Source organism: Drosophila rhopaloa, unplaced genomic scaffold (genome assembly GCF_018152115.1).
Source record: "Drosophila rhopaloa isolate 14029-0021.01 unplaced genomic scaffold, ASM1815211v1 contig_115, whole genome shotgun sequence".
NCBI classification, from domain to species: domain Eukaryota; kingdom Metazoa; phylum Arthropoda; class Insecta; order Diptera; family Drosophilidae; genus Drosophila; species Drosophila rhopaloa.
This window is the reverse complement of record NW_025334990.1, coordinates 18234982-18258996: the sequence shown is the minus strand read 5'-3', so window position 1 is coordinate 18258996 and position 24015 is coordinate 18234982. Positions and strand designations below refer to the sequence as shown.

Below are 24015 nucleotides of genomic sequence, written 5' to 3'. Positions count from 1 at the left end.
ACTCTTTAGTTTATTAGTTTTCTGCTTAGAGTATTTCTTGAAACTAATTAAAATATAAGTAGTTGGTAATTACTTTTACTAACTTAATTTTTTAGCTTAAAGGTCACACACAATCAATTATTTTGTAATGTTTGTTAAACCCACTTTAATAACTTCAATCACAAAAGATTACCTTTAAGATATATTGGAAGCCTAATGGCACACATTTTTATTTATATAAAATGAAAAATAAAACTGCAATTACTTTCCTAGCTTTTAAAAACAAATAAAACACTTACTAATGATGCCTAACCATTAAATTTCATTTTGCCCAACAACCAGCAACTACTTACTTTGTAAAGACATTTTGCCCGCCAATAGTACATCGGGGATGTAGCTCAGTGGTAGAGCGCTCGCTTTGCATGTGAGAGGCCCCGGGTTCAATCCCCGGCATCTCCAAGTACATTTTTTTGTCTCTTTTTTTTAGCTTAGAGCGATCAGCGTTGAGTGATATACGTTTTTTTTCCCCCCACTACAGTACACTTATATAGCGATGCTTTGCGGTACTTTGTCTCTATTGTCTCGCCCGATTTTCAGTCCGCCTCGCACTGAAAAAAGCCGCATGATCATCGGTTGAAAATGATTCCGATTCTGAGATCACAAAACCAAAAAAAAAAATCGATTCGCTTCTTCGTAAAATCGATAAAGTGATCCATGTGAGTAGCAGGCGATCAGAAACGAATAGCAAGTTTCGTACCGCTCGCACATTTTCTATACGCCCGCATGATCGTTTTGAAACTATAAAATGCGAGTGCGAGGGAGATAGCCAGCTGCTGTGAGTGAGACGGCAGTATGCAGAGAACCGTGACCAAGCAAATGCAAACATATGTACATACATACATATGTGCCGGTAATTACGTATGTGTGATATTTTATTTTTTATTTCCCCAGCGCTGTGCGAGTTTTGTTCGAGAGTTGAATTGAATCGGTTCCGTTGGCCTTTTTAGTTTTTCTGGTCGCCTGGTCGCTTGCTTAAGAAGATTGAACGATTTTTGCACGGTTTGGGGATTTTTAAAAGTTCTTTTCAGTTTCCTGTTTCGATAAGTCGAATTCGACAAAATATGTGGGGAATTTTTCATTGGATAAGAAGAGATTTTTAACCCTTAGATACTTTGGAGACTTTTCAATATCTGAGCAGCACTCTTTCATTAAGTCTTCCCCCTCATTGCAAATGCAATTTAAATCATTTATTACGAAAACCCCCTGTAGGATTAAAGAAAACTTTTTATTGCAGGTGCCCGGAAACTTTTGGCAAAATCTCACGACAGCCCGCATTTGCACCTTCTTTTCTCTGTTTTTGTTGATTTCCCCTTTTTGTGCATATAAATTTGTTGCCTAATCCGGCGACGTTTTCTCAGGGAGTTGCATTTAATGCCGCACCATTTGCTATAAATATTCATGCAAATTGGCAGAGGGCTAAGAAAGCTCCACCACCCCCCAGAGATAAACAGGAAATCGAAAAACAGAGCAGGTGGCGCCCTTCGCTCGGCCTTAATTAAATGTAAAGGAGTTGCAGTTGCGCTTTAAATGCAATTGCCCTGCTCTAAGTGGGAACTTATTAGCAATTTCATAATTGCCAGTACCACTTCTGTCTGCCTGTCTGTCCGCCCTTACCATTCCAAGGGTTTCTGGGTCCAACTTTTTCAAAAACTAATTAAAACGATAAGGGGCACCGACTAGGACAGCGAAATGTCGCCACGGAGTCCCCAAAAACGGCAACATAACACTGGGGAAAATTAAGCACTCTAAAGCTTAGAAAAACATTATCAAATTGTTTTAACTTTAATAGGATGGTAATATTACCAATATTGTTAAAAAAGACTAATGCCTAACCTTTAAAGATAAATTGCCTATATATACATGTTAATTTAAGATTGGGAAATGGTTTACATCTTTTAAAGAATAAACAAAATTAATTAATTGCAGATTTACAAAAGCCAAGCATAAAAATATCTTAATTTATTTTGGATTTATTTCTGACGAACCCTTTCAGATCTCTACACTAGTTTTCTCTCTGTAGAAGTAGACGGTGGAACTTTGACTATTCCATTGCGATGTTTATCTAAAGATCGGGCCAAATTTGCATTAGCACACGGCTTTTGTTTGTCTTGCACACATGAAGTGAAAAGAGTGGGCCGAGGGGCGGTGAAAGTCATCTTACTTGAATGGCCAGGCGGAAATTAAATAAATTCCATGAACACACGTCAGGTGAGCCAGGCCGAAAATGACAGTTGTCAGCTGTCAAAGCCGGGACAAAAGTACAGTTGACCACATGTCCATAAGCTGGAATAAGCCAACCCACACATTCCGATTATTAGATCAATAACTCAGATTCGCTTTGCTTGGTCTTTACCAAAGTTGCATTACATTTTCAGAGAGGCAGTAAAGAACTGGAAACGGATTTTGGCTGCACAGTTGAAAAATAAAAAGGGAAATGCAGTACCCATGAGTCCCTTCTCAGTCGTCCTCCTGATTGATTTCCATACAGGTGAGGCACTGGCTTGGAAACAACGTTGGACACTGCAGATAAGAAACCAGACAATGCGCATTAAAGCCGCTCGAAAGTGAAGACAATGGAGTGAAGGGTTCTACGGAAATAATGTGCTTAAAATCGAAAGCATTATTATGTGGCAGGCTAATATTTCAGGCACATCATTCCATAAATTAAGCTTATTTTAAAGGTGCATGAAAAAGTTCTGGTTTTTGGAAAATCGATTTTAATTATTACTTGGGATTATTTGTGTAGATTTTATAAGCGTGCAACAAAGTCTGTAATATAGTCAAATCACTTCTAAAAAATGTTTAATTTATTTCAGCGACTAAATTTATACATTAAAATTAAAAACAAATTTATTGAATCGTTTTAGAATAATAATATTAAAAACAATTGCCTAAAAAAAATGTTCTAGAAATTAAATTTTCAGCAGTTGCTCTAAAGGAAGTGAATCCTAAATACATTTGTAGTCTGCCGAACACCCAGGAAAAAACAGTCATTGTTTTGCATGTGCGTAAAAATTTGGCTAATATTAAATAGTAACATGTATTTCTTACAAATATTGGAATATTTTCAATTTACGCGACGGAACCAAACTTCTGTTAACAAACTCCTTTTGTTCCCAAGAAACTCACCACAGTGATCGCTCCACTTTCTGTTAGTACCCTTGCCTCCCCGAAAGTATGCAATGCTTATACAGATAACGATCGTTAATTTTTCACCTGGTGACGGGAGGAGTTCGGCTTTCGGTCTCAGCGGCCGAAATCAGTTACGATTTGCCCGCGAAAGCGTTAACAACGTTCAACGGATACTAATATTATATAGAAATAATACCAGAAAGATATAGCTTCCTCTCTCTCTTCCTCTTTCGCCTGTCAACAGTTATTTTAGACGAGCGATTTTTGTGTGACTTTTTCGTGTGTTCGCTTTCGTTTTTTCGTTGTTCGGCTGCTCTTCGGTTTTTGTTGTTGCAGCTCCTTCATTAAAAGATAAGTAAGGCTTTAAAAAACAACAACAAAAACAAAGCGCGTGTGAGTGTGTAACTGCGTTTGCATACAAAAAAAAAGCAAGAGTGTGCAACGGCAACAACAACTGCAGCAGCAACTTCAGCAACACCAACCTAACAGCCCAACAACAATTTGAAAAACAACATCAACGACATTTGAAAGGGAATTTTTTCTACTTGTTTTAGCGGTAAGTCGAGAAATGAAATTTTCAGCCTTGAGACAGTTTTAAAACCACTGAACTTGAGCGAAATGCCAGTAGAATATCAATTGACTCCATTGGAATTCCAGTTCCTACACAACGTGCAAAACATAAATATTGCAAAAAAAATAATAGCATTGAATCATTTGCCATGATTTAACAAAGTTAATAAAAGTCCATAAAACAGCATTTTCAATAACTGAAATTAAATAAACAATTTACACACGCAAAGCGGTTCGAAATGGAAAAGAGAGGGCGATTAGGTGGCGGGTAAGGGGGAAAAGAGGCTGCAATCAGCCTTAACGATTACACAGAAAAATACTTTGGACACTTATTGGGAATTATATTTTATGGTTTATTTAATCATATTTATATTATATTCGGTAACAGTAAAAGAAGTAGTCTAAATGTCGAATAAAATAAATCTTAATATCTTGTATCTATTCACGGTTAATTTAATTATTTCTTCCTTAATAAATTTCAAGCTCGAATGAGTCCAATACTTTTTCAATTAGCATAAACAAATAATGCAATACTTTAATCGAATTAATTATGTAAACTTAATTTTTTTTTTTTGGGTCTCCTGGATAAGGAAACCATTTTAAGTATGTATTTTTTATAACTTTATGATATCATTTACGCAGAACCGATACTGATAAGAAGCTCTTTGCATATCAAAAATACTACTTGTACAAACATTTTTTATTCTCTGTGCACCCAAGCTGAATCAATAAGCTAAATAAACCAAATTAAAATACTTTTTATTGCGTACCGCTTAATGTGTTGCCCTGTTAACTGTTTTTGGCTGCACTAACATCCACACCGCCTTACATAATAATTGTTTTGATTTATTGCCCCCTCTCGCTTGCTCCCACTAGCCCCCTCTCTTTCGATCGCATTGCATAAGGTCGTTTTCAAATGCGACATGCATGCGATTTTGTCTCTTTTCTTTCGCTTATCGGTGGAGTCTCTTTTAAGCGTTATTCATAATTCGCTTTCAGTTCGGTGGGGCTTTTCTTCTTCTTCCTAGCTAGGCACTCCCCAGAAACACCCCCTAAAAACCCCCCTCCGAAAAACACATTCCCCTTGGGGTTTCGGCCAAGTGACAACTCTGGTATTCCAGCTATGTCCCAAAGCAGGTTTCTTTGATCGTTTTTTTATTTAGTCTTTTTCTCTGTTTTTGTTTAGACTTTGCTTTTATTTTAGTTTCGAGGCACTGGCCGTTGTTGTTGCTATTAATTCACCGGTTTACTTCACCTGACTCGCTGGTTGTGCATTTCTGTCGCGTGTGTTTCTGGTTTTTCAGAGTGTTTTTGTGGGTTTTTCTGTGGCACTTGCCACGATTTAGATCCAATCTTCTGCGTTCTGCGCTTGTCACTAGCAATGCTAATTCGATTAATGTCTGCGGCTTCGCTATTTAGCGATCGGGTTTTGCATTTAACGCGGCCACAGACACAGGTTTTTGACACATTTCGCGGATGGAAATATCTTGGGATGATCATTCAAGAAGGTGCCAAGAACAGAACCAGTTTTTGACAGGGGGATTGGCCTAGAATTTCTGGAATTCTTCTTATTTTTCTTAACCCCTGATTATCTTTGGCTTTAAAAGAGTTAGTTTAACCATTACCTTATCTTAAAATTCAAATCCACAAAAGTTTGACAAAAAGAGTTGATATTTTATAACACCTATTTTGGGAATTTCCTAGAACTTATTCAATCGCAAAATTGGTGCGAAAAGAAGTCAGATCATGATTGATAAAACTAAAACAACACATTTTTATCCAGAATTACCCCATAGACATTTTGATTAATAGGGTGATTAGGTGAAGAGGAATCCAAAATTCCCAAGATCTAAATATCAATATATCATTTGTATTTCTCCCCAGCAAACAGCTGATTGTGAAGGCCAAAAGTGATCGTGATCACGTTGATCGCCTTTTCGAATTCGTAGCCTTGAATTTTGAATGAAATTTTAAACAAAAATAAACAAAGATAACTGTTGAGCTTCTATAGAATTTGCAAACCTTATACCTATTTATCATATTTGGGCGAAAATCAAGTCGTGACTCATAAGGTTCCCACATCCATTCATTTGCATTTTGAGTGGCATGCGAAAATCTTCACAATTGCAGTGTCTATGCACAATGGATGCTACCTGAATACACAGTATACAAGATATATTTCAGCTTTTGCAAAAGTTTCTATAACTTTAATGTGAGTGTATTAGCAAAGCAGCGATTTGCACACTTGGCCCGCGTATTGTTTGTGCATTATTATTATTTCTACTTAAGCGTACGATCATCATTTTTTCTAAACGTTAATTTATAATATTCTCAAGGTCTTCGCTTTACTGAGAAAACGTTTGACGCAGTCGATTCGAGATTATTATATAAAAAACAAAAGCTATACTCTCCCGAAACCTGCAAGTTAATATATCAAATCAAAGCCAAGAAATTTTACGTTTCGCTTTTGATAAACTTTCGAAAAAAAGAAGACAACAAATAATGGTATAAATTATACAAAATATGTGCCTTATTAAATGGATGGGGCAAACGAACGAAAACGAAAGCCCCAATCCCGGTCAGAGTTTCGGCCTGAGTCTGGGGATCTCTCACAGAAATGTTTTATTTTTCCTACTCCCTTTTTTTTTGTTTGCCCGCTCGTACAAAAGACCCAAACAAGATTCAACAGCCGAAGAAACGCCTAAAAACAGCAGCAGCAGCAACGAAACAAGTACAAAGCCAAAGATATTTCAAAAGGCCAGCACAAAGCAGCCACCAGCGAGAAGACCAGACCGGGCAAAGCCAAAAACAGGTTCTAGAATCAATTTTTATTTTCTCAAGCTCAACCAAAAAATAACTACAGAAACAGAATAAAACGAAATCCAAGACGCAACAGGAAAGGGAATCGAAATTTCATTTGGCCGAAATTTAAATGCTCTAATTGGGATGGTGTAATTTTTAGTAGATATTAAAGGTCAGATTAAAAAAGTTTATATGATAAAATATTACCACATAACTAAGGAGAGTTTAAAAAAAGCATTGTTAAGTTTAGGACAAGGAAAAAAAGCAAACGAACTTAATCCTACAATATTCAGATTTTTATTTTATTTTTTTTATACAAGTAGTATTTTTAAAATTTGTCGAACAATTTATATTTATATTGTTTGTTTTCTAAAAATTTGTTTAATTTAATATTATTATTCATTTCCGGAAGCAAATACAAATTCGGCATTAATATTTGTATCCCAATTTTAATGCATTGTAATTTAATTTTTTTAAGTACTCTCTAGAAAGGGGATCTCGAAAATATTTACCGGCTGAACGCACGAAAAATATTTGAGGCAGCCACAGCATCAAAATGAATTTGGTTAGGACCAGGTTTCTACAGATACAGATACAGAGATACAGCATCTAAGTGGCTCTCCCTCTGGTAACCCTGCTCCCCCCTCCACCTCCCTCGGCCCCTCACTTAGGGCGATCTTTATACCTTTTTTTATTATTTTGCTGGTTGCTAAAAAGTTTCTGTACTCGGCCCGCAGTGTCGTCAGCGTTTGTATCTTTGTGCGGGTATCTTTGCAAGTTTGGTGGTGTGCTGTGCCACATGCACACGTTCTGTCAGATACATTGCGCCTAGAATTTTTCAGCCAAGTTTTATGAGCTTTTTTTCGTCAGCAGAAACAAGTCGACTACACGGCTTACATCCAAAAACAATTTGTGTACCTGCTGGTGTTGCATCTGCAAGACTGCTCGGCCAGCGTTTTAATTCTTTTTTATTGACATTTCCTCTTGTCGACTTGCATTCTATAATTTTACACGTAATTTCCCCAGCTGGCTGGTTTTTGGCGACTCTTGCAAATTGCTTATTAAAGTTTTTGATTGATTGCTGAGTACGCCCTGAGATCCGTTGTACGAAAACCTGAAACGCTAAGAAATGATATATGTACGCCTCTTGGGGTTTCTCTTTTCTCATCGCTTTTTTCCCGCTAATGAAATGTGCGATGTGTAATTGCAAGATTCACTTTTTCTGCAAAAGAGTTTTAATTTATTACAGAGTGGGGTTATTATATGGCCAAGGGCACGAGGAATCGAAAGACAATTAAGTCTTTTTATGGTTACTTTTGTTGAATTTAGCAGATACAATTAGTTTATGGCTTGCAGTTGTAATTGCAGTTAATAGTTATGTCATTCTAAACTGGAAACGAATAAACCTGTCACTGCGTTGACCCCATTTTCATGTGACCAGTGTAAATGTGAAAATCTAAAAATATTGTGTTTACGATGCCCATCAACAGATAAATATTTTAATGGACTTTATCTGTTATGGGCGCGGTTTAATTAGCAAGACAAGTGTTTGCAGTCAAGTGCGTTCCTTTTCCTAACTTCATCGCAGGTGTCTCAATCTCAGAGCTGGAGACTGAATCTCGACGGAGGTCTGGGTTTCTAAGCCAGGGGCCAGCCAGGTCACATTCAGAGTCACAGCCAGATTTACATTCACATTACAGCATTCGCCATTGTCATTGAATAATAGAAAAAACTACAGTGAGCAACTAAAGTAAGGGTTAAGACGAATCGATCATTGAATACCTTGTTAAGCTTGCTCAAACTAAGTTTCTTAAACATCGATTTCACTTATAAATAAGTAGATTGTAATATTATATTACCATGGTTTTTATTGTTAAAGAAATGTCGGAGTTCTATTAGTGTATCTTAAAATATTTTTCAGTCTTAAATGTAAGTATGTGAAGAACTGATTAAGATTCCCTAAGACCTCATGAAGTATAATAGTCATTAGTCAGTTTTGTCCAATCGCTGGCACTGTGATATTTGTAATATTGTAATATAATATTTTCATCTAGAAAAAATGGTTTTTAATGATAAAGAAATGTCGCAGTTCTAACAGTGTATCCTAAAATATCTTTGAGTCTTTGTGTGAAGAAAGGATTAAAGTTCCCTAAGACCTAATGAAGTAGTAGGCAGTTTTCCAACCAGTTTTTCTCCAATCGCTGGCACTGTGACAACCCTTTGGTTTCGTCTAATACTACCTCAGTACCTTAAACATTAGCCAGGGGTATGCAAAGAATAAATAATCATAACCAGTTTTGCAGAGTTTCCCAGCTGTACTCAAGGTATTTGCTAACCATTCTCAGACGCCCGCGGCGACAACAACCGACAGTCACTCAGAAGACGCATCTTCTCGCATCTGGAAACTGAAATCTCAAGTCTTTTGTGAGAGGTTTGGCTGCTAATGAATTTTTATGGGGATCTGTGAAACTGTCACCACATGCGATTCAACTTCTAGGTGCTAAGTGAACCCAAAAACAACTGGGCTCCAATGACCTAGTCGTCATCTGCCGAAAATAGCCGCACATAATTACCCATTCATATCAGCAAAAGTGGACAAGAGCAATGGGCCAGAAATTTTTTAATTAAAATCAAGACGCGATAAGATAGCCGTCGCGAATCCATAAAAGAGGCACAATATTTGATAGAGTCAAACACGAAAATTAAAATGTGTCTTAAGTTGTTGAGATAATAGTGGTGCGGTTAAAAAAGAAAATGAAATCAATTACAGGTGTCCCTCCTTGAAGTCTGAATGGCTCAGCATTGAAATGGATTCGTTATTTTTCATAAATCGTCGTTCACGATCCGCAGATAGTGAAAGTTCTTCGGTTTTCTATATGTTTTATTGCTTAAGTAAAAACCTCTGGTTGCGCACTCCAAGCGAACTCGCAAATGTCGTCAGCCTTTGTTTAATTTATTACGTAGCCTTTAACTTTTAGTCACTTTTAAAACAAACAGCGAAGTTATCATCATCGCTGTGTTTGCTAACTTTGCTTTCTGGCAGTAAATTATTATTGTTATAAGTTTATAATGTTCATTATTTTAGCTAGCTTTAAATGGCTTGTGATGCATCATTTGGCAATGCGAAGGGCTTGCATAATACTTATAAGTGAACCGCGAACCTTTTCAACTTGTTTAGCTTTTTATAACTTGGCTAATTGAGATTTTAGGGGATTTACGGCAGCTTCTAATGTATTCACTTAGAAAAATATACCTTATTATTAACACGAGTAGGTGGACATGGGGGAAACGCCTTTGAAACTGTTTTGTAAATAGTTTCTGAATATTTGTTTATACTATAAATGCTACTACAATGCTACTTTCATTTTCTATAGTTTTGAACTATCTGCAAACCATCGAAAGGAAATCGCTGGCGAGTGAATCGACCAACCCTATAATATCTGATTACAAATCCGTTCCCATGAATTGATATCTTAAATTGCCCACTCCCCACAATTCCAACCATCTCGTATGACTCATTATTTAGCACTCGCGTAATGAATTTCTCACCCAAGCAAAGATGAATTTGCATTTAATTTTATTGTGATAAACCCAAAATAAACCACTTATTTTATCTCATATACTCGGTTGTTTTCCCTACTATTTCCTAGATTATCGGATCCTGAGTTTGCATATTTGCACAAGATATAATTAAATTCCGTTCGAATGTGCGAAAATTTAACAATACACTGAATTTAATTAGAATTCACTTGGAAGAATGCCGCCCAGACCAAAAGTTCCCGTTGAGAGAATTCCAAAATGTTCTATAGTTTTAGGGATTTGGGTTTGGGATATAACGGTCAGGGGGAGAGGGGGAGGGGAGTGTTGGAGAATCCCTAACCGAATCGAAATCAACTACCTGTAAGTGCCTAACGGCTAATTTGCTTTAATGATGAGAAACCGCTTAAGTAAACAAACAGCCAACAACAATGGAGGCTGTCTGTGTCCCCATGCGGGTTATCATAAGGGGAGGGGGAGGTGGGGGAAGTGGGCGTATGGTCTAGGGGGAGAGGGGTGCTTTGGCCAGCGGGCGATTCCCCAAGCATTGTGAATGATAAAACCTGCGAGTATATGTGTGTGTACTTCATGCTTGATTGCAAATTCAATTAAAGTTTGCGCAGTTCTCGAAACTTGAGAATCGGAGAATGGAGAGAGAAACTGGTGAGAGAGGAGTGGGGGCGGGGGGCCAAAACTGACAACGGGAAATCGCTTAACAAATCAAAAAAAAAACGATTTATGAACTTACGAAATTTTACAAATTATAAAGCCAAGGTTGTCCATTAAAAAAAATGAAACAAAAGTTCGATTTTATTCATTTCAAAGTATCAGGAGAATTACAAAAAATTCCAAATTTGTCAAAAAGTATATAAAATCGCTATAAATTTAAATTGCACATATAAACATACATGTTTTAAGATTCTAAATGAATTTATAATATATTTTCTGACTAACTCAGAGATGTTGTTTCTTCTAAATTTCTTGACTAATTGTTTAATAATTTGTTCATATCACAATAACCACCTTGATTAGTTCCCATTATTTTATAGCACCATCTTCAATTACACCTAATTGCAATTTTAATAATAATCGTGTACCTTATTAACCACAAACACAACATTATATGTTTCGTTTAATTTCCGTCTATCAATTTAACGATTTCTTTGTTTGTTGCCTATGATGTTTTGTGACGTTTTTTCAACTGTCAGTTCCGCTTCCTAATAGAAATATAAATCGACTGGTTGAGAGCCATAAACCCACATACATGCGAGTATAGACAATTATTATTATTTTTATTATTATTTCGATCCCATCCCATGCAACCCATCCCCCTCTTATTGTTGGTTCTGAATTGAATTTTTTTGCGCTTCATTGTTTACCTTGTATTGAATTAAAAATCGCTTACAATGGAAGCTGGCAACAATTGGCGGTGGGAAAGTCAAGGTCATCCCCCTTCCCGCCCACTGTCCAAAAACACGAGCTCATCTTGTTCCAATAAATTAGGCCCCAAAAGGGTGAAGTGGGGGGTGGGGTTGGTTGATCGTCCAGAGCTAATGCCAACACTCATAAATCTTACTGCCAACGATGATTCATTTTTCGGCCAACAAAAAAGTCCACAACAAACCGTAAAAAACGAAAACATAAATAAGTAAATAAATAAGAGCCCAGCGAAATTCAAGCTGAGGTGGAACACAATTGCCTTTGAAATTAGCAATGCCTGAGACTGTGACTGGAGTTTCTTATTTAATTATTCAAAGTTCAGGGCTTTGAAGTGGGCTGTTGCATTCACCGCCTGGAATTACGGCCAATTAAAACTGATAACGATAAACGATGTGTGTCCCATCACAAATTAGCATCTTACCAAATCGAGTGCAACGCTGCCAATATTAAGTTCAAGTCCTCAAGGTCGTCGGGAATTTCTTAAACTTATTATAAAACGAAAACGTGATGGATCACTAATTGTACTTTAATATACTTTGGCATAACAACAAGGGTTCTAGTAAAAAGTATTGGGAAGTTATATTTTTCAATTAAAACAAATTATAGTATTTTACTAATTTTGTAATTGTTAAATTCTGTTAATTTATTTATCTTGCCATATTTTTCGTGTAGTCTGAAACTCATTTTCTTTCTATAGTTATTCACGTTTATTGTTAACATTTTAGGGGTTATATTTAACAAATTATTTTTGCTAATTCCCTGTTGTTAAGTTTTCTGGAAAATCACGTTCCTTTCGTGGGAATGTGTGTGGGTGCGATAAGCGGACGTACTATATTAATTTCGACCCATGAGCACATGCATGTGGAATTTCTATTTACCCGTTTTGCCAGTTTGCAAAGACGAAAGTGGAACAGCTACGAAACAAAACCCAAACTTAAGCACGGCCATAAATGCTATTTGGCGGGCAATTACACTTATGGCCAAGTACCTGCCAGATATGCCCATCGAAACTATCGCCAGGCCAATGGGCCAGAAATAGAGCCCAAGGAACACGTACTACGGATCGGCGGAATGGACCTTTCCACCAGGGTCGAAATTTGGGGTCAGATAATGTGGGTCAGCATATTGTCAATGCCGGTCATAAAGGGAGTACGCGATAAGGTGGCCAAAAAGCTGAATGAACGAGAAGTTTCCTTATCTTTCGGTGGTAGCTGCTTGCCATAAAAATAAATACATACATATACGTATCTATCTGGACTTTGCTGATTGCCTACCCCTATACAAAAAAAAAACAACTTAATGACGAACTAAACACGATATTGTGACATTTCCATTCCAGACTCATGTCTCGCTTGCCAAAGAACAAAAGCTCATTATGAAATCTTGAATCTTTTATCAGCAAATATTTTTGTGGAAAAATAGTTTTTAGAAGCATAATGAGGCAGCCCATTAAAAGTGGTTAATAGAGTTCGTTTTTGCATAAAATATTATGATTTTTGTTCTGTAACTACGGCATTCAATTTATTTGTATATTTTATTTTTAAATAGCAGATTAGAAATTGAACTTTAGGTTATGTTTGTGAATATTTTATTATTTATCATACAATTTTGTATGATTATTTTATTATTTATCATACAATTTTGTATGATTATTTTATACACATCACCAATAAGACCCAAAGCTTAGAAAAATATTCATTTTGCTATCGTCAATCCAGAGAGGCAAGTCAGTACGTCTCCCAGTTCTCAGAAAAATATCCCTAACCTGATAACAATGCGATTTATACTTATCCCATCGTTATTTGCAATTTCAGAAGCAAAGATGTCCACGCCCACTTCCCCAAAAACGCCCACGCCGCCCACTTTGCCGCCGGGCGTGACCAAAACCTGTCACATAGTAAAAAGGCCCGATTTCGATGGGTACGGCTTCAACCTTCACTCGGAGAAGGTGAAACCGGGTCAGTATATTGGCAAGGTGGACGCCGATTCTCCGGCAGAGGGGGCTGGATTGAAGGAGGGCGACCGCATCCTGGAGGTCAACGGGGTGTCCATTGGCAGCGAGACCCACAAACAGGTGGTGGCCAGGATCAAGGCCATTGCCAACGAGGTCCGCTTGCTCCTCATCGATGTGGATGGCAAGGCCATAGAGGTAAAGACGCCGTCGCCTCCGCCAGCTGCTGCCTGCAATGGCAACGGAAGTGCTGCGAGCCAGAATGGCTACGAGGGCACCAAGCAGGAGATGCCAGGAGCCAGTGCCAACATCAGTAGCATCAGCATGGTGAGCACCAAGCGATCCTCGAATGCCAGCAGCATCCAGAGCGGCAGCACCATGAACGCCTCCGACTTGGATGTGGTCGACAGGGGCATCCCGTCGGCGGCGGCAGCACCAGTGGTGGCCACTCCTCCTCCGCCCGTTCAAAATGGCAGCAAGCCCTCGTCGCCGATCAACAACAACACTCTGATGAGCACGCCCCCACCGCCCTCGGCCACCAAGGCCGGGATCAACAACAATGGCAGTGTCTACAACACCAACACCAATGGCAATGGTACAAATGGCACGACCACGCCCACGCCCACGCCCATCACGCCGCCCCCTGCGATGGGCGGCAATCGGGCGGGCAGCTTGAACTTGCCCCTGACAGTCGCCGAAATGCGCGCCAAGTTGGCCTCCAAGAAGAAGTACGATCCCAAGAACGAGAGCGTGGACCTCAAGAAGAAGTTCGACATCATCCAGAAGCTCTGAGACGCATTGGACGCCCCAATCACCATACTTGTTATAATGTCAGGATGAGGAGCTAGAGCTGGTTTTGTCAGGCATACACCACACAATATACAATATGTTTAGCAATTAGTACGCAGAGTCACTTATTAACTAAGCAAGTTTTTAATTATTACCCCCTAAGAGAGAAAGAGCGGCCAACGGGGAGGATGGAGCACCTACCCTTGGACTATCCATACATACGACAAACATGTATTCTTCAAATTCAAATATGGCAAACTCCGATTGGCAATGTTGCCCCGGTTCATTGAACAACTTTCGTTGAATATGTACTTAGTTTTGCTTGTATTTTTGTAAAGTAAATAAAGCAAAATGATAAAAGAAATACGACTGCAAGTGTTTTAAATGGGGCAGCTGATCAAACAAGAAGGGGAGTCGGAGTTTGATATTCGCCAAACTAGTGAGGCTTTGACAAGTGCGACTCTAAATGGGATCTTAGAACAAGAAATGAAATGCTTTATTTTATTCCTCATTTGGAAATATATATTTTAAATTCTTTAAAAAAATAGGTATTTAATAATTCAAGAGAAAATTTAAAAAATAATTAATAATCTGACCCTAAAACAGGCCTTCCTTTTACTCACAGTAACTAGGTAATAATTAAGAGTGCAACTCCTGTCGCTTAAGGTTACAAAGAGCTGCAGCCACTACGATCATTTCATCGAGATATCCCAGCAACGACTTCTGATGAATAGCCGAATGGCCGAGCATCCGGAATTCCCTGATGACATTGATCATATCCCGCATTTGGGCTCTGCAGGCGGGTTCTTGGGCCTTGAACGTGGGCAGTTGAACGGAAGGAGCTCGCTTTGAGGTCAGAACTCCATCCACAACGGTTAGGGATTGCTGGTTGGCCAACTGCCCCCCCAAACGCTGGGCCTCAAATTTGCTCAGCGATCGCTTTGGGTCCTCCGCCGCCTGGTAGTCATCCTCATCCGCCGAGTCGTGGGGATCTTCCATGCCCGTTCTGCGAGCATGTGGAACTGCTTTGCCAGGTTCCGCGCACAATGTGAGGTACTTGGGTATGACATCCCGAAATCTGCTGGCCTCGAACAACTGAAGATCGTCGCAATTACCGGGGAAAGCGCTGGACACATAGCTGATGATGCCTGGGGAGAAGATAACAATTCAATAAAGGTCGCTATCTAAGCAATGCCTTACCATTCGTATTAATGCACAATATGAACTTGTAGCTGTCACTGCCCAGTCCGTGATCCTCCGCCACATCCGTTTCCACACACTCGATCAGCGAGCGGACGTGCAGCAGATGGGCCCGGTAGTCCAGTGGCGTGTGCTTGAGCCGCTCGTTGTGGTGCCGAGCATCTGGCCAGCGGATAAGTGGTCGCAGGAAGCGGGCCAGCTTGATAAGCGTGCGCTTGAACGAGTCCTCGGCATCCGATTCACTCAGCTCAAAGTGCTCGGCCAGCAGGGCAAAAGGTTCGTTCTGCCGCAGTTTCCTCAAGGTAATACAGCAGTCCAGGTGGGTGACATTGGCACTGCGGCAGACATGTCGTTTAAGCAGTGACAGGTGCTCTGGAGCCACACCCAGATGAAGGAGTGGCGCTTGCTCCACCAAACCCAGAGTCAGACTCCTCGTACTCCTCTGCGCCTGGGGCAGCTCCCTTTTAATGAACACAGCCTGTCGCACTGCGGAGGAAACTCTGGAGTCAGCGGCCACAGTTGGATTGGATTGAGCGGAGCTCCGGCTACTACTCGGTGTGGATGGTGTCGACGTGACCAACGCAGGGACCGGATTCAAAGGTGCAGCTTGTGATGGTCTTGTCGTGGCTTTTATGATCGTATTTGGAGGCAGTGAATTGATGGCCACCCCCAGAGATTGCGAATCCTTCCTCGCTTGCAATTGCAGTTGGTTAGATCCACTTGGAATGGCTTGAATGACATACCTGGGCGTCTTGGATGGGGGATCTAGAATAATAATGCAATATTAATAATTATATTCTACGGTTATTTGTTTATAATCGCAATATGAAGATTATATTCTTTAACTCGAATAAAGTCAAAGGATAAGTTGTTAATACAAAACATTAAGCCATATCAGTTTAATTGCATTTTAGGTTTATTTTTTGATCGCTTTCTTTCACTTACATCCCACTGTACCAGCTGGTGCTGTTGTTGTTGCTCCCGCGGTGCTGACTCCCGATGACGTCGATGGCGCTGCTCTCTTCATACTGGGCCTTATAATAGCAGGTATTTTGTTAAGAACGATGCCCCCTGAAGAGATCCTCACTGTGGCATTTCCCGGCTCAAGTTTTGCGAACGGTTTCTGGACAAATAAATTAAATAACTTTGTTATTTGCGATTTACATTTCTCTGTTGTGCTCGGCACATGTTACTTAACAGCTGTTTGTGCACCTCTGCCGATCTGGCAACGCCGAGTGTCAACAAAAAAAGGGCGACTTGTTTATACATTTTTCAGACTATTATTTACCTTTGTTATCAGCTGGGGATCCAGTGTTTTCTGGCGGAAAACCAAAGAGGGCGGCGCAGACACCAGTTCTCCACTCGAATTTCGAAATTTCGTAATTGTCACCGCCATTTTAGTGGCTTTAAAACTGATTTTTTCCGGGAGAGCGAAATCGGGCACTAACGTTGCCAAAAACAATTCTCACAATGGGTTGCCACATCGTTGGCAGAGTTAACAGTGCAGGCTAACAGTAACGGTTGGGGTGCGCGCCAAATTTTAAATGTCGAGAGCGCCAAAGCTTACACCATCGAATTGCAATTAGTGGATACTTGATGGGTAATTTTGCACTTACTGATATTTTGAAATGCTGAGCAATTTGGCTACGCGCTACGTCTAATGCCCCCGAAAATGAGGCTATTGCACACTTGAAGTGCCGTTTTTTTATGTTTTCAACTGCTTTTCGTGGCTTGTTACAATTGCGAATCAATTGCAAATAGAGCCGTTAAATGTACACTTAGAAAAATCTGCGCGTACACTTACGTGCAACCACTAATGATAAATAAAATATATTATTTTAAATCTCAAAAAAAACGATTTCAATAGCAGAGGTTTTACTTAAGTAAAAAAAAAGTATTAAATAAAATATAAGCATGTTAATTTCGATACAATACAAAAAACTAGGTTATTTTTAAATATACATATTTATATCAACGTCAATTAAAAAGACTTCAAATTTAAATCTTGAAATCAGCTTCTTCACGTGTAGCCATCAATTTGTTGGCAATCTATGCATTTGTTTTCCCTCTCTTAATCTTTTTAGCCATTATGACAGCCCGCCATAATTGCGAATATGTTGCCAAGTTTCAACGAGTGTTGGCGAGTGCTTCCTGCAATTAATTTGGCAGTCGATGACGCAACGGATCGCTCCTTGCATAATGAACTGGCCGCAAGAATACATGGTACGTGGTGATGGATGGTAACTGGTTTTCTTTCATTTTCATTTTCCGCCGCCGCGTTACGTGTCTTTTTCAGGGGTTTTTGGCCATGGCTGGCTGGTCAATTTTCACTTTCACTTCCACATCGTCGCTGCACCCGAAAAACCCAATAATTGCGACTACTTTTCAGTGTTTCTTTAGCTTATAATTTAAATATAGAAATCGTAGGGTCTAACACAATGATAAAAGTACTAACACATTTGGCTTAAAACTGATGCGGAAACCGTTTTCGTGGGTCTCCGCCAGATCTCGAATGGAGTAGCTAGTTAGTTTGTCCTCTGACTGCTACTCCCCGCTGGCTCCCCCTCTTCTGCTCTGGCTCCTCTTCTTCTCTTCTTCTCCTCATCTCCTCATCTTCCTCCTTCGGACTGGAGAACTGCGCGAATTCTTCAGTCTTGGGGTTTACTGCTTCATTTCCTCCCGCTCGTGTCACCCGTTCAACGTCCAGCTCAACGTTGCTGCGTGGATGCATCTGAGAGATACAGATGGACTCGCTGACAGATGGTCTCGCCTGCTGCTCCTCGTATTCCTCCCTGTTCGTCCTTCGTCCTTCGTTCTTCGTCCTCCTCCTTCTTCTTGTGCTCGCTTTCTGTGCGACTGGCTCTGGGAATCTGGACGTCTGGATATCCCCGGGCGATCTTTAGTAGTGCCCATGGCCGTGGCTGTGGCTGTGGTAGTCGTGGTGGTCCTCGTGGTGGTGCTCGTGGTGCTTGAAGATCGGCACCTCGACGTGGTACTTCTCGGGCACGGGGATCTCCTTGTGGATGGGCACCTTCACCTCCGTGTAGACGGGAATGGGCTTCTCGATGGGCACCTTCACCTCATAGGGCACGGGCTTCTCGACGGTGTAGGGAACCTTCTTCTCCACGGTGTAAGGCTGAGGCACGGGCACCTTCACATGGACTGGGTAGGGCTTCTCCACCTGGGATGCAGAAGGGGGAATAGTTTGGGGTAAGTATGAGGTTGGTCACTTAACTTTATCAATATAAAATTGTGGGAAGTGGAAATAGTAATTCTGACTCACAGCTTTAAAACTGAAGATTTTTTGGAAACGTTATGTCTGGAAACTCCCCAATTTCTTCTGATTATCAAATAGTATTCACTCACCTCAACCTTGTAGGGCTTGTCGACGGGAACCTTAACTTCATAGGGCACCTTCTTCTCCACGACAACGGTGTAGGGCTTCTCGACCTCGACATCGTAGGGCTTGGGCACTTCCACGTCGTATGGCTTCTCCACCTCGTACTTCACCTCGTAGGGAACCTTCTTGATCACCTCGTAGGGCTTGGGGACCGGGACCTCAACCTTGACCTCGTGGGGAACCTTCTTGATCACTTCGTAGGGCTGGGGCACTGGAACCTTGACCTCGTAGGGGATCTTCTTGATCACTTCGTAGGGCTGGGGCACATGGACCTTAACCTCGTAGGGCTTGTCAACCGGGATCTTCACCTCATAGGGGATCTTCTTGATCACCTCATAGGGTTTGGGCACATGCACGGGCACTTTCACGTACTCCTTGACATGGACAGGCACCTTCTTCTCCACGATGTAAGGCTGAGGCACATCCACTTTTACCTCGTAGGGGATCTGATTTGGAATGTTATTATTGGATGGTTATTGGTGGATAGGAACTATAACATTTTGGTTAATTTTGATAAGTAGTAAATCTGTCCAGGTTATGTGTTATGTCCTCTATTTATCAGGATGTTCATTTTTTTTTTATTTTTTCTTTGACTTTTACGAATGGGAATGGTTAAATAATTAAAGAAAGCAGATTGAGTGTTTCTCAAAACCCGAAGTAGTAATTTTACATCCTTAACAGTCAAATGGGTCAGTTAATACCATTTTTAAGATATCAAAATCCCCATTTCGGTAATGAAGAGTTACAAAACTAGACTTTGACGGTTAAGGACTCACCTTCTTTTCAACGGTGTAGGGCACGTGCTTTGTGACCGTGTAGTGGACCGGAACCTTCTTCTCGATGGTCACCGTCTTGATGTGCTCGTGGTGGTGCTCGTGGTGGGGCTGGTAGTGGTGGTAGTCGCCCAGGTGGAGGCCCCTCTTCTCCACGGTCTTGCCATCGCCCTCGGCCTTCTTCTCCTCGACTGCCACGGTGCCACAGTGGGCCAATGCCACGCACACGGCGAGACAAGGAAGTACGAACTGCAAAGGAGGATGGACAGGGACACGATTCACTCTCTGATCACTCTGAACACTTCTTCGGCTAGATCCTAGATCCGATGGCTTTACCATTCGCATTGCTGAGCTGCTGATTCGACGTCTCACGGGGGAACAATTACTCCACAATTCGCTGTGCTGCACGGGTAACGAGATCCAAGCTGGGACTGAATCGCTGAGCCACTGCACTCAGCTTATATACACCGAAAAATTGGACTGTCTTGTCTTTCTATATCTCGCAACGCGCCGCATTCGCAACTCTTTTGCTGCCCGCCGTTGTTGTTGGGGATTTTGGCTCAGTAATGAAAAGTCAGTCGGGGGAACGGTGTTATATGAAAACTCGTTTCGGTTTCGGTTTCCACCAGAGTTCGGGGAAAGGGGGGCGGTGCGGTACCGGAGGCACGACTCCTGCACTCGAGATATTACAACAAGGTAACCGGGTCGTTATCCTACAGACAATAGCTAGGAAGTGGAAATCTGTGATACACAGACCCACATACAATCGGCGGTCGCTTTGATTTATATTGGCCAAAAACTAAAGCGGATTGCCCTCCTAGGCTTCCGATTTTATTGGGCCCCCACCTGGACATCTGATATACGAGATTCGAGAGGCTGGGATTATGCAAATCCACGCGGCTATTGACTTCGGCTCGTTGCGAACTAAACGGGCCGAAACCCAATAGCCAAAACTGAAAACCCAGTGTGGTGAGTGGCGGAGACAATAAGAAGGTTAAACACAGCACAATGCGTTTGGATATTGGATATATCTTGCAATGTGTATTTCATATCGGCTTATAGTGTTTTATGGGGTCATCCACAGCATCTCGACTTTTGTGAGTGGGACCACAAAAGACCTACACCGAAAAAAGCTGGCTATCTATCTATCATCTTCTAAGTAAGGCTCATTTTCTGAATGTTATGAGAACTTAAGCATTTTATTTAAACTCCAAAAATACCACTTACAACCAAATGCATTTTTAATTTATTTTTATATCCACATTCTAAAAATGAATACATAAACTTTGTTTCAATCATAAATTAAGCATTCACCACGCTGTCAAAATGTGTGAGCGGATTATGCACTTAGGTTCATAAGTTTGAGGGAATTACTTTAATTATATATTCTGGAAGATTATAAATCATTTTTGGAGATAAATAAGTATTGATCCCAAACATTAGTGAAATATATATATTCGAAAACGTATTTTGTTACCCCTTTTCAAAGTTGTATTATTGATAAAGTTTTCGTTTACATAACATATTTGTAATTTGTATTGGAGTGCTATTTCCCCACTCCGTACTACATTTTCTCCCAGTGCAGAGTGTGGTTCACTTTTTGGCATCATTGGAGTCGCATTGGGTCAATCTGTTTTTGGTGTCTATGCATAGGTAGTCCGAAACCCCTGACAACTAGCAATTTGGTGGCTCCCTGGCCGATCGTGATTGGCACCCTGTGGGAGCCGACGGCGTGACTGGATATATGTATGCACATACATATATAATCCTATATATCCACCATCGTGTCTCGTATCTCGTGGATCCATGTGAGCATACCCGCGAGTGCGCATTATGTGATGTATGACTGACTGACTGACTGGCTGCCTGGAATTTTGTGCAATCACTCGCAGTCATTAAATTGAAAACATACTTAGCTCCGAGAGTTGGCTATTTTAAAATCCATCGTGTGGCAATAGCAACAATTCGACTAAACACATCGACTAAAACAAAAGCCAGGTACTATTTTCTTTTATTTTTTCGCAAATCCAGCATGGCGAAAAAAAAAACAACGGCTTAAGCCCAAAAATGGTAAAAGCGAGAGACGCGGAAGACAGGCCATAGCATTTACATGCCCATTCTATTTCATAATCGAATTTAGGCTCCGATTTTTTGCCCGCTAATTGCCCATTGTCCAGTTTACAGCATTTCCCTCCCCGCAGTTACTTTTTTTGCACCACTTTTACTATGGCCAATTGCAATTCTCCGGAGCGAGTAACGGCTCTTTCTGTCAGATTAACGGGTTTGCTACCTCTCTTTTTCCCGCGCACTGCATTTGGTCAACGACCTTCAGTTGTTTTTGGGGCTTTGAGTGGTCTCGCTGCGTCTCCACCTTCACCTCCGCCTTCTCTTCTCGCCACTCCCAAATCTTCGGAGTTCGTTTTTGTCTTCAGAGGAAGGGTAAAATGTAACGGCAACCTTGACCCAATCATTATTCCATTTCCATTCAATCATTGTTTGTCTAGTTATCTGGCCTGTAACACGGGGATTTACTGAATTGGCCGTTGCAGACCGTGCGTGCGGGGTGTGATTAGATTTAAAATGGCCATAATTGGACAGTCTCGCAAGCCGCCAATGTGAAAGTGAATATCTCAATGCGATGTTATGCAACTGCTTCCTTTAACCCATTTTTCACTGGTGCTAAAACCATAATATCCCCATGGTTAATCTTCTTTTATGTCTTGAAGATCTCATAAAAGACACCTGCAATCAATCATTTAAACACAGTAAAATAGTAAACTATAATTAAAATAACGATAATGCGCCAATATAGTGGTGTAAAACAAGTAATAAATAAAATCGGTTAATAAACCGGGTCCTTGAAGTGGGTGACTATTAACTGGTTGCTTGACTTATATAACCATTTAAAGGCTTAGTGGTAATAGTGTCAATTTGGACTTTAAAGCGGGAAATGCAGAAACCTGATTCAGATGGCAGCAAGGCGAAGTCCCTGAAAATCAATTTGAAAACCATTTGATTATATTATTTTAATAAACAAAAGTTAGAAATTTACTCCAAATCTAAATTTGACTTCTGTTTTTAATTTTAATTTCTTTTCTGACTTTAATTTTAATATTTAAAAAAGTAATAGAGCGTTGCCAGGTCGCCTGAATTAAAATTCGAATGCGATGCCCTGCCAACTTGAGTTTAGAGAAATAACGGCCTTTATTAGTAGCTTTTGCCTTTGGCCAGCTGGCAACCCTGCTTATCGATACACCTAGAGATGGCACTTTATCCGCAAGTCATTTCAGCGTCAAGTCATCCGGCATTTGTTTGCGATTTTAAAAAGGAAACTAGAGAAAAGTAAGCGCCGCCCTGCGTGTTATTTGAGGACAAACGTATACGAAACTAACCGAAATTGCAGGCCACCATGTTCCTGACCCGCTCCGAGTACGACAGAGGCGTGAACACGTTCTCGCCGGAGGGCCGCCTCTTCCAGGTGGAGTACGCCATTGAGGCCATCAAACTGGGCTCCACAGCGATTGGCATTTGCACGCCGGAAGGTGAGTTGTGGAGCGGCTTACTGACCTCGGCGGATTTATCATGCAAGAACCCTTTTCAGGCGTTGTGCTGGCCGTGGAGAAGCGCATCACATCCCCGCTGATGGTGTCCAGTACGGTGGAGAAGATCGTGGAGGTGGACAAGCACATTGGATGCGCCACCTCCGGCCTGATGGCCGATGCCAGGACCCTGATCGAGCGGGCCCGCGTGGAGTGCCAGAACCACTGGTTCGTCTACAACGAGCGCATGTCCATCGAGTCCTGCGCCCAGGCAGTGTCCACCCTGGCCATCCAGTTTGGAGACAGCGGCGACAGCGACGGCGCCGCCGCCATGAGCCGACCCTTCGGCGTGGCCATCCTCTTCGCCGGCATCGAGGCCGGTCAGCCGCAGCTGTGGCACATGGATCCCTCCGGCACCTTCGTGCGCCACGGCGCCAAGGCCATCGGATCGGGCAGCGAGGGCGCCCAGCAGAACCTGCAGGACAACTTCACCACCCAGATGACCCTCAACGAGGCCATCGACCTCTCGCTGAACACCCTGAAGCAGGTGATGGAGGAGAAGCTCAACTCGACCAACGTGGAGGTGATGACCATGACCAAGGACAAGGAGTTCTACATGTTCACCAAGCAGGAGGTGGAGCAGCACATCGCCAACATTGTGTAGGCGCACGCGACTTTAACTGGTTTAATTTGAAATGTAATGTGAATAAAAGGATTCTAAATCGATCTGATAGAGGGTACAACAGGTTTTTTCATGCGATCTTTTCTAGGGTATACAAAAAACAAGAGACTTACTTTACGGAATGTAATTTAAAAGATATAATGGGATTCCACATTTAACAA

At 41.1% G+C, this 24015-nt stretch overlaps 4 protein-coding genes and 1 non-coding gene across 5 annotated transcripts; 3 read left to right on the top strand and 2 right to left on the bottom strand.

Moving 5' to 3' along the window:
• Positions 1-366: 366 nt before the first annotated feature.
• Positions 367-438, top strand: Trnaa-ugc. The gene has a single exon. It is a non-coding gene; the product is annotated as a tRNA-Ala (tRNA).
• A 2879-nt stretch (positions 439-3317) lies between these two features.
• LOC108039618 (Na(+)/H(+) exchange regulatory cofactor NHE-RF1) lies at positions 3318-14624 on the top strand. Its single transcript, XM_044461868.1, has 2 exons — positions 3318-3727; positions 13335-14624. The coding sequence occupies exon 2, from the start codon at positions 13343-13345 to the stop codon at positions 14261-14263; it is 921 nt and encodes a 306-aa protein (XP_044317803.1). The 5' UTR covers positions 3318-3727; positions 13335-13342; the 3' UTR covers positions 14264-14624.
• A 158-nt stretch (positions 14625-14782) lies between these two features.
• Positions 14783-16914, bottom strand: LOC108039623. The gene is made up of 4 exons (XM_017116680.1): positions 16749-16914; positions 16406-16583; positions 15461-16225; positions 14783-15408 (listed from the first exon to the last, which is right to left on the bottom strand). Exons 1-4 carry the CDS (start codon positions 16854-16856, stop codon positions 14900-14902), a joined length of 1560 nt encoding a protein of 519 aa, XP_016972169.1. The 5' UTR covers positions 16857-16914; the 3' UTR covers positions 14783-14899.
• A 942-nt stretch (positions 16915-17856) lies between these two features.
• LOC108039625 (skin secretory protein xP2) lies at positions 17857-20052 on the bottom strand. The gene is made up of 4 exons (XM_017116682.2): positions 19970-20052; positions 19637-19882; positions 18827-19306; positions 17857-18641 (listed from the first exon to the last, which is right to left on the bottom strand). The coding sequence occupies exons 1-4, from the start codon at positions 19976-19978 to the stop codon at positions 18360-18362; spliced, it is 1017 nt and encodes a 338-aa protein (XP_016972171.1). The 5' UTR covers positions 19979-20052; the 3' UTR covers positions 17857-18359.
• Positions 20053-22866: 2814 nt separating this feature from the next.
• On the top strand, positions 22867-23912 carry LOC108039624 (proteasome subunit alpha type-5). The gene is made up of 3 exons (XM_017116681.1): positions 22867-22975; positions 23037-23175; positions 23235-23912. The coding sequence occupies exons 2-3, from the start codon at positions 23043-23045 to the stop codon at positions 23834-23836; spliced, it is 735 nt and encodes a 244-aa protein (XP_016972170.1). The 5' UTR covers positions 22867-22975; positions 23037-23042; the 3' UTR covers positions 23837-23912.
• The last annotated feature ends 103 nt before the right edge of the window (positions 23913-24015 follow it).

Excerpts from the sequence above, each read along its gene's own strand:
- LOC108039618 (XM_044461868.1), top strand. The coding sequence starts at position 13,343 with ATGTCCACGCCCACTTCCCCAAAAACGCCCACGCCGCCCACTTTGCCG.
- LOC108039623 (XM_017116680.1), bottom strand. The coding sequence starts at position 16,856 with ATGGCGGTGACAATTACGAAATTTCGAAATTCGAGTGGAGAACTGGTG. Across the intron at positions 16,226-16,405 it reads ACCAGCTGGTACAGTGGGAT|ATCCCCCATCCAAGACGCCC; the intron begins GTAAGTGAAAGA and ends TTATTATTCTAG. Across the intron at positions 15,409-15,460 it reads ATTGTGCATTAATACGAATG|GCATCATCAGCTATGTGTCC; the intron begins GTAAGGCATTGC and ends TCTTCTCCCCAG.
- LOC108039625 (XM_017116682.2), bottom strand. Across the intron at positions 19,307-19,636 it reads CCTACACCGTTGAAAAGAAG|ATCCCCTACGAGGTAAAAGT; the intron begins GTGAGTCCTTAA and ends ATTCCAAATCAG. Across the intron at positions 18,642-18,826 it reads ACAAGCCCTACAAGGTTGAG|GTGGAGAAGCCCTACCCAGT; the intron begins GTGAGTGAATAC and ends TCTGCATCCCAG.
- LOC108039624 (XM_017116681.1), top strand. The coding sequence starts at position 23,043 with ATGTTCCTGACCCGCTCCGAGTACGACAGAGGCGTGAACACGTTCTCG. Across the intron at positions 23,176-23,234 it reads TGGCATTTGCACGCCGGAAG|GCGTTGTGCTGGCCGTGGAG; the intron begins GTGAGTTGTGGA and ends AACCCTTTTCAG.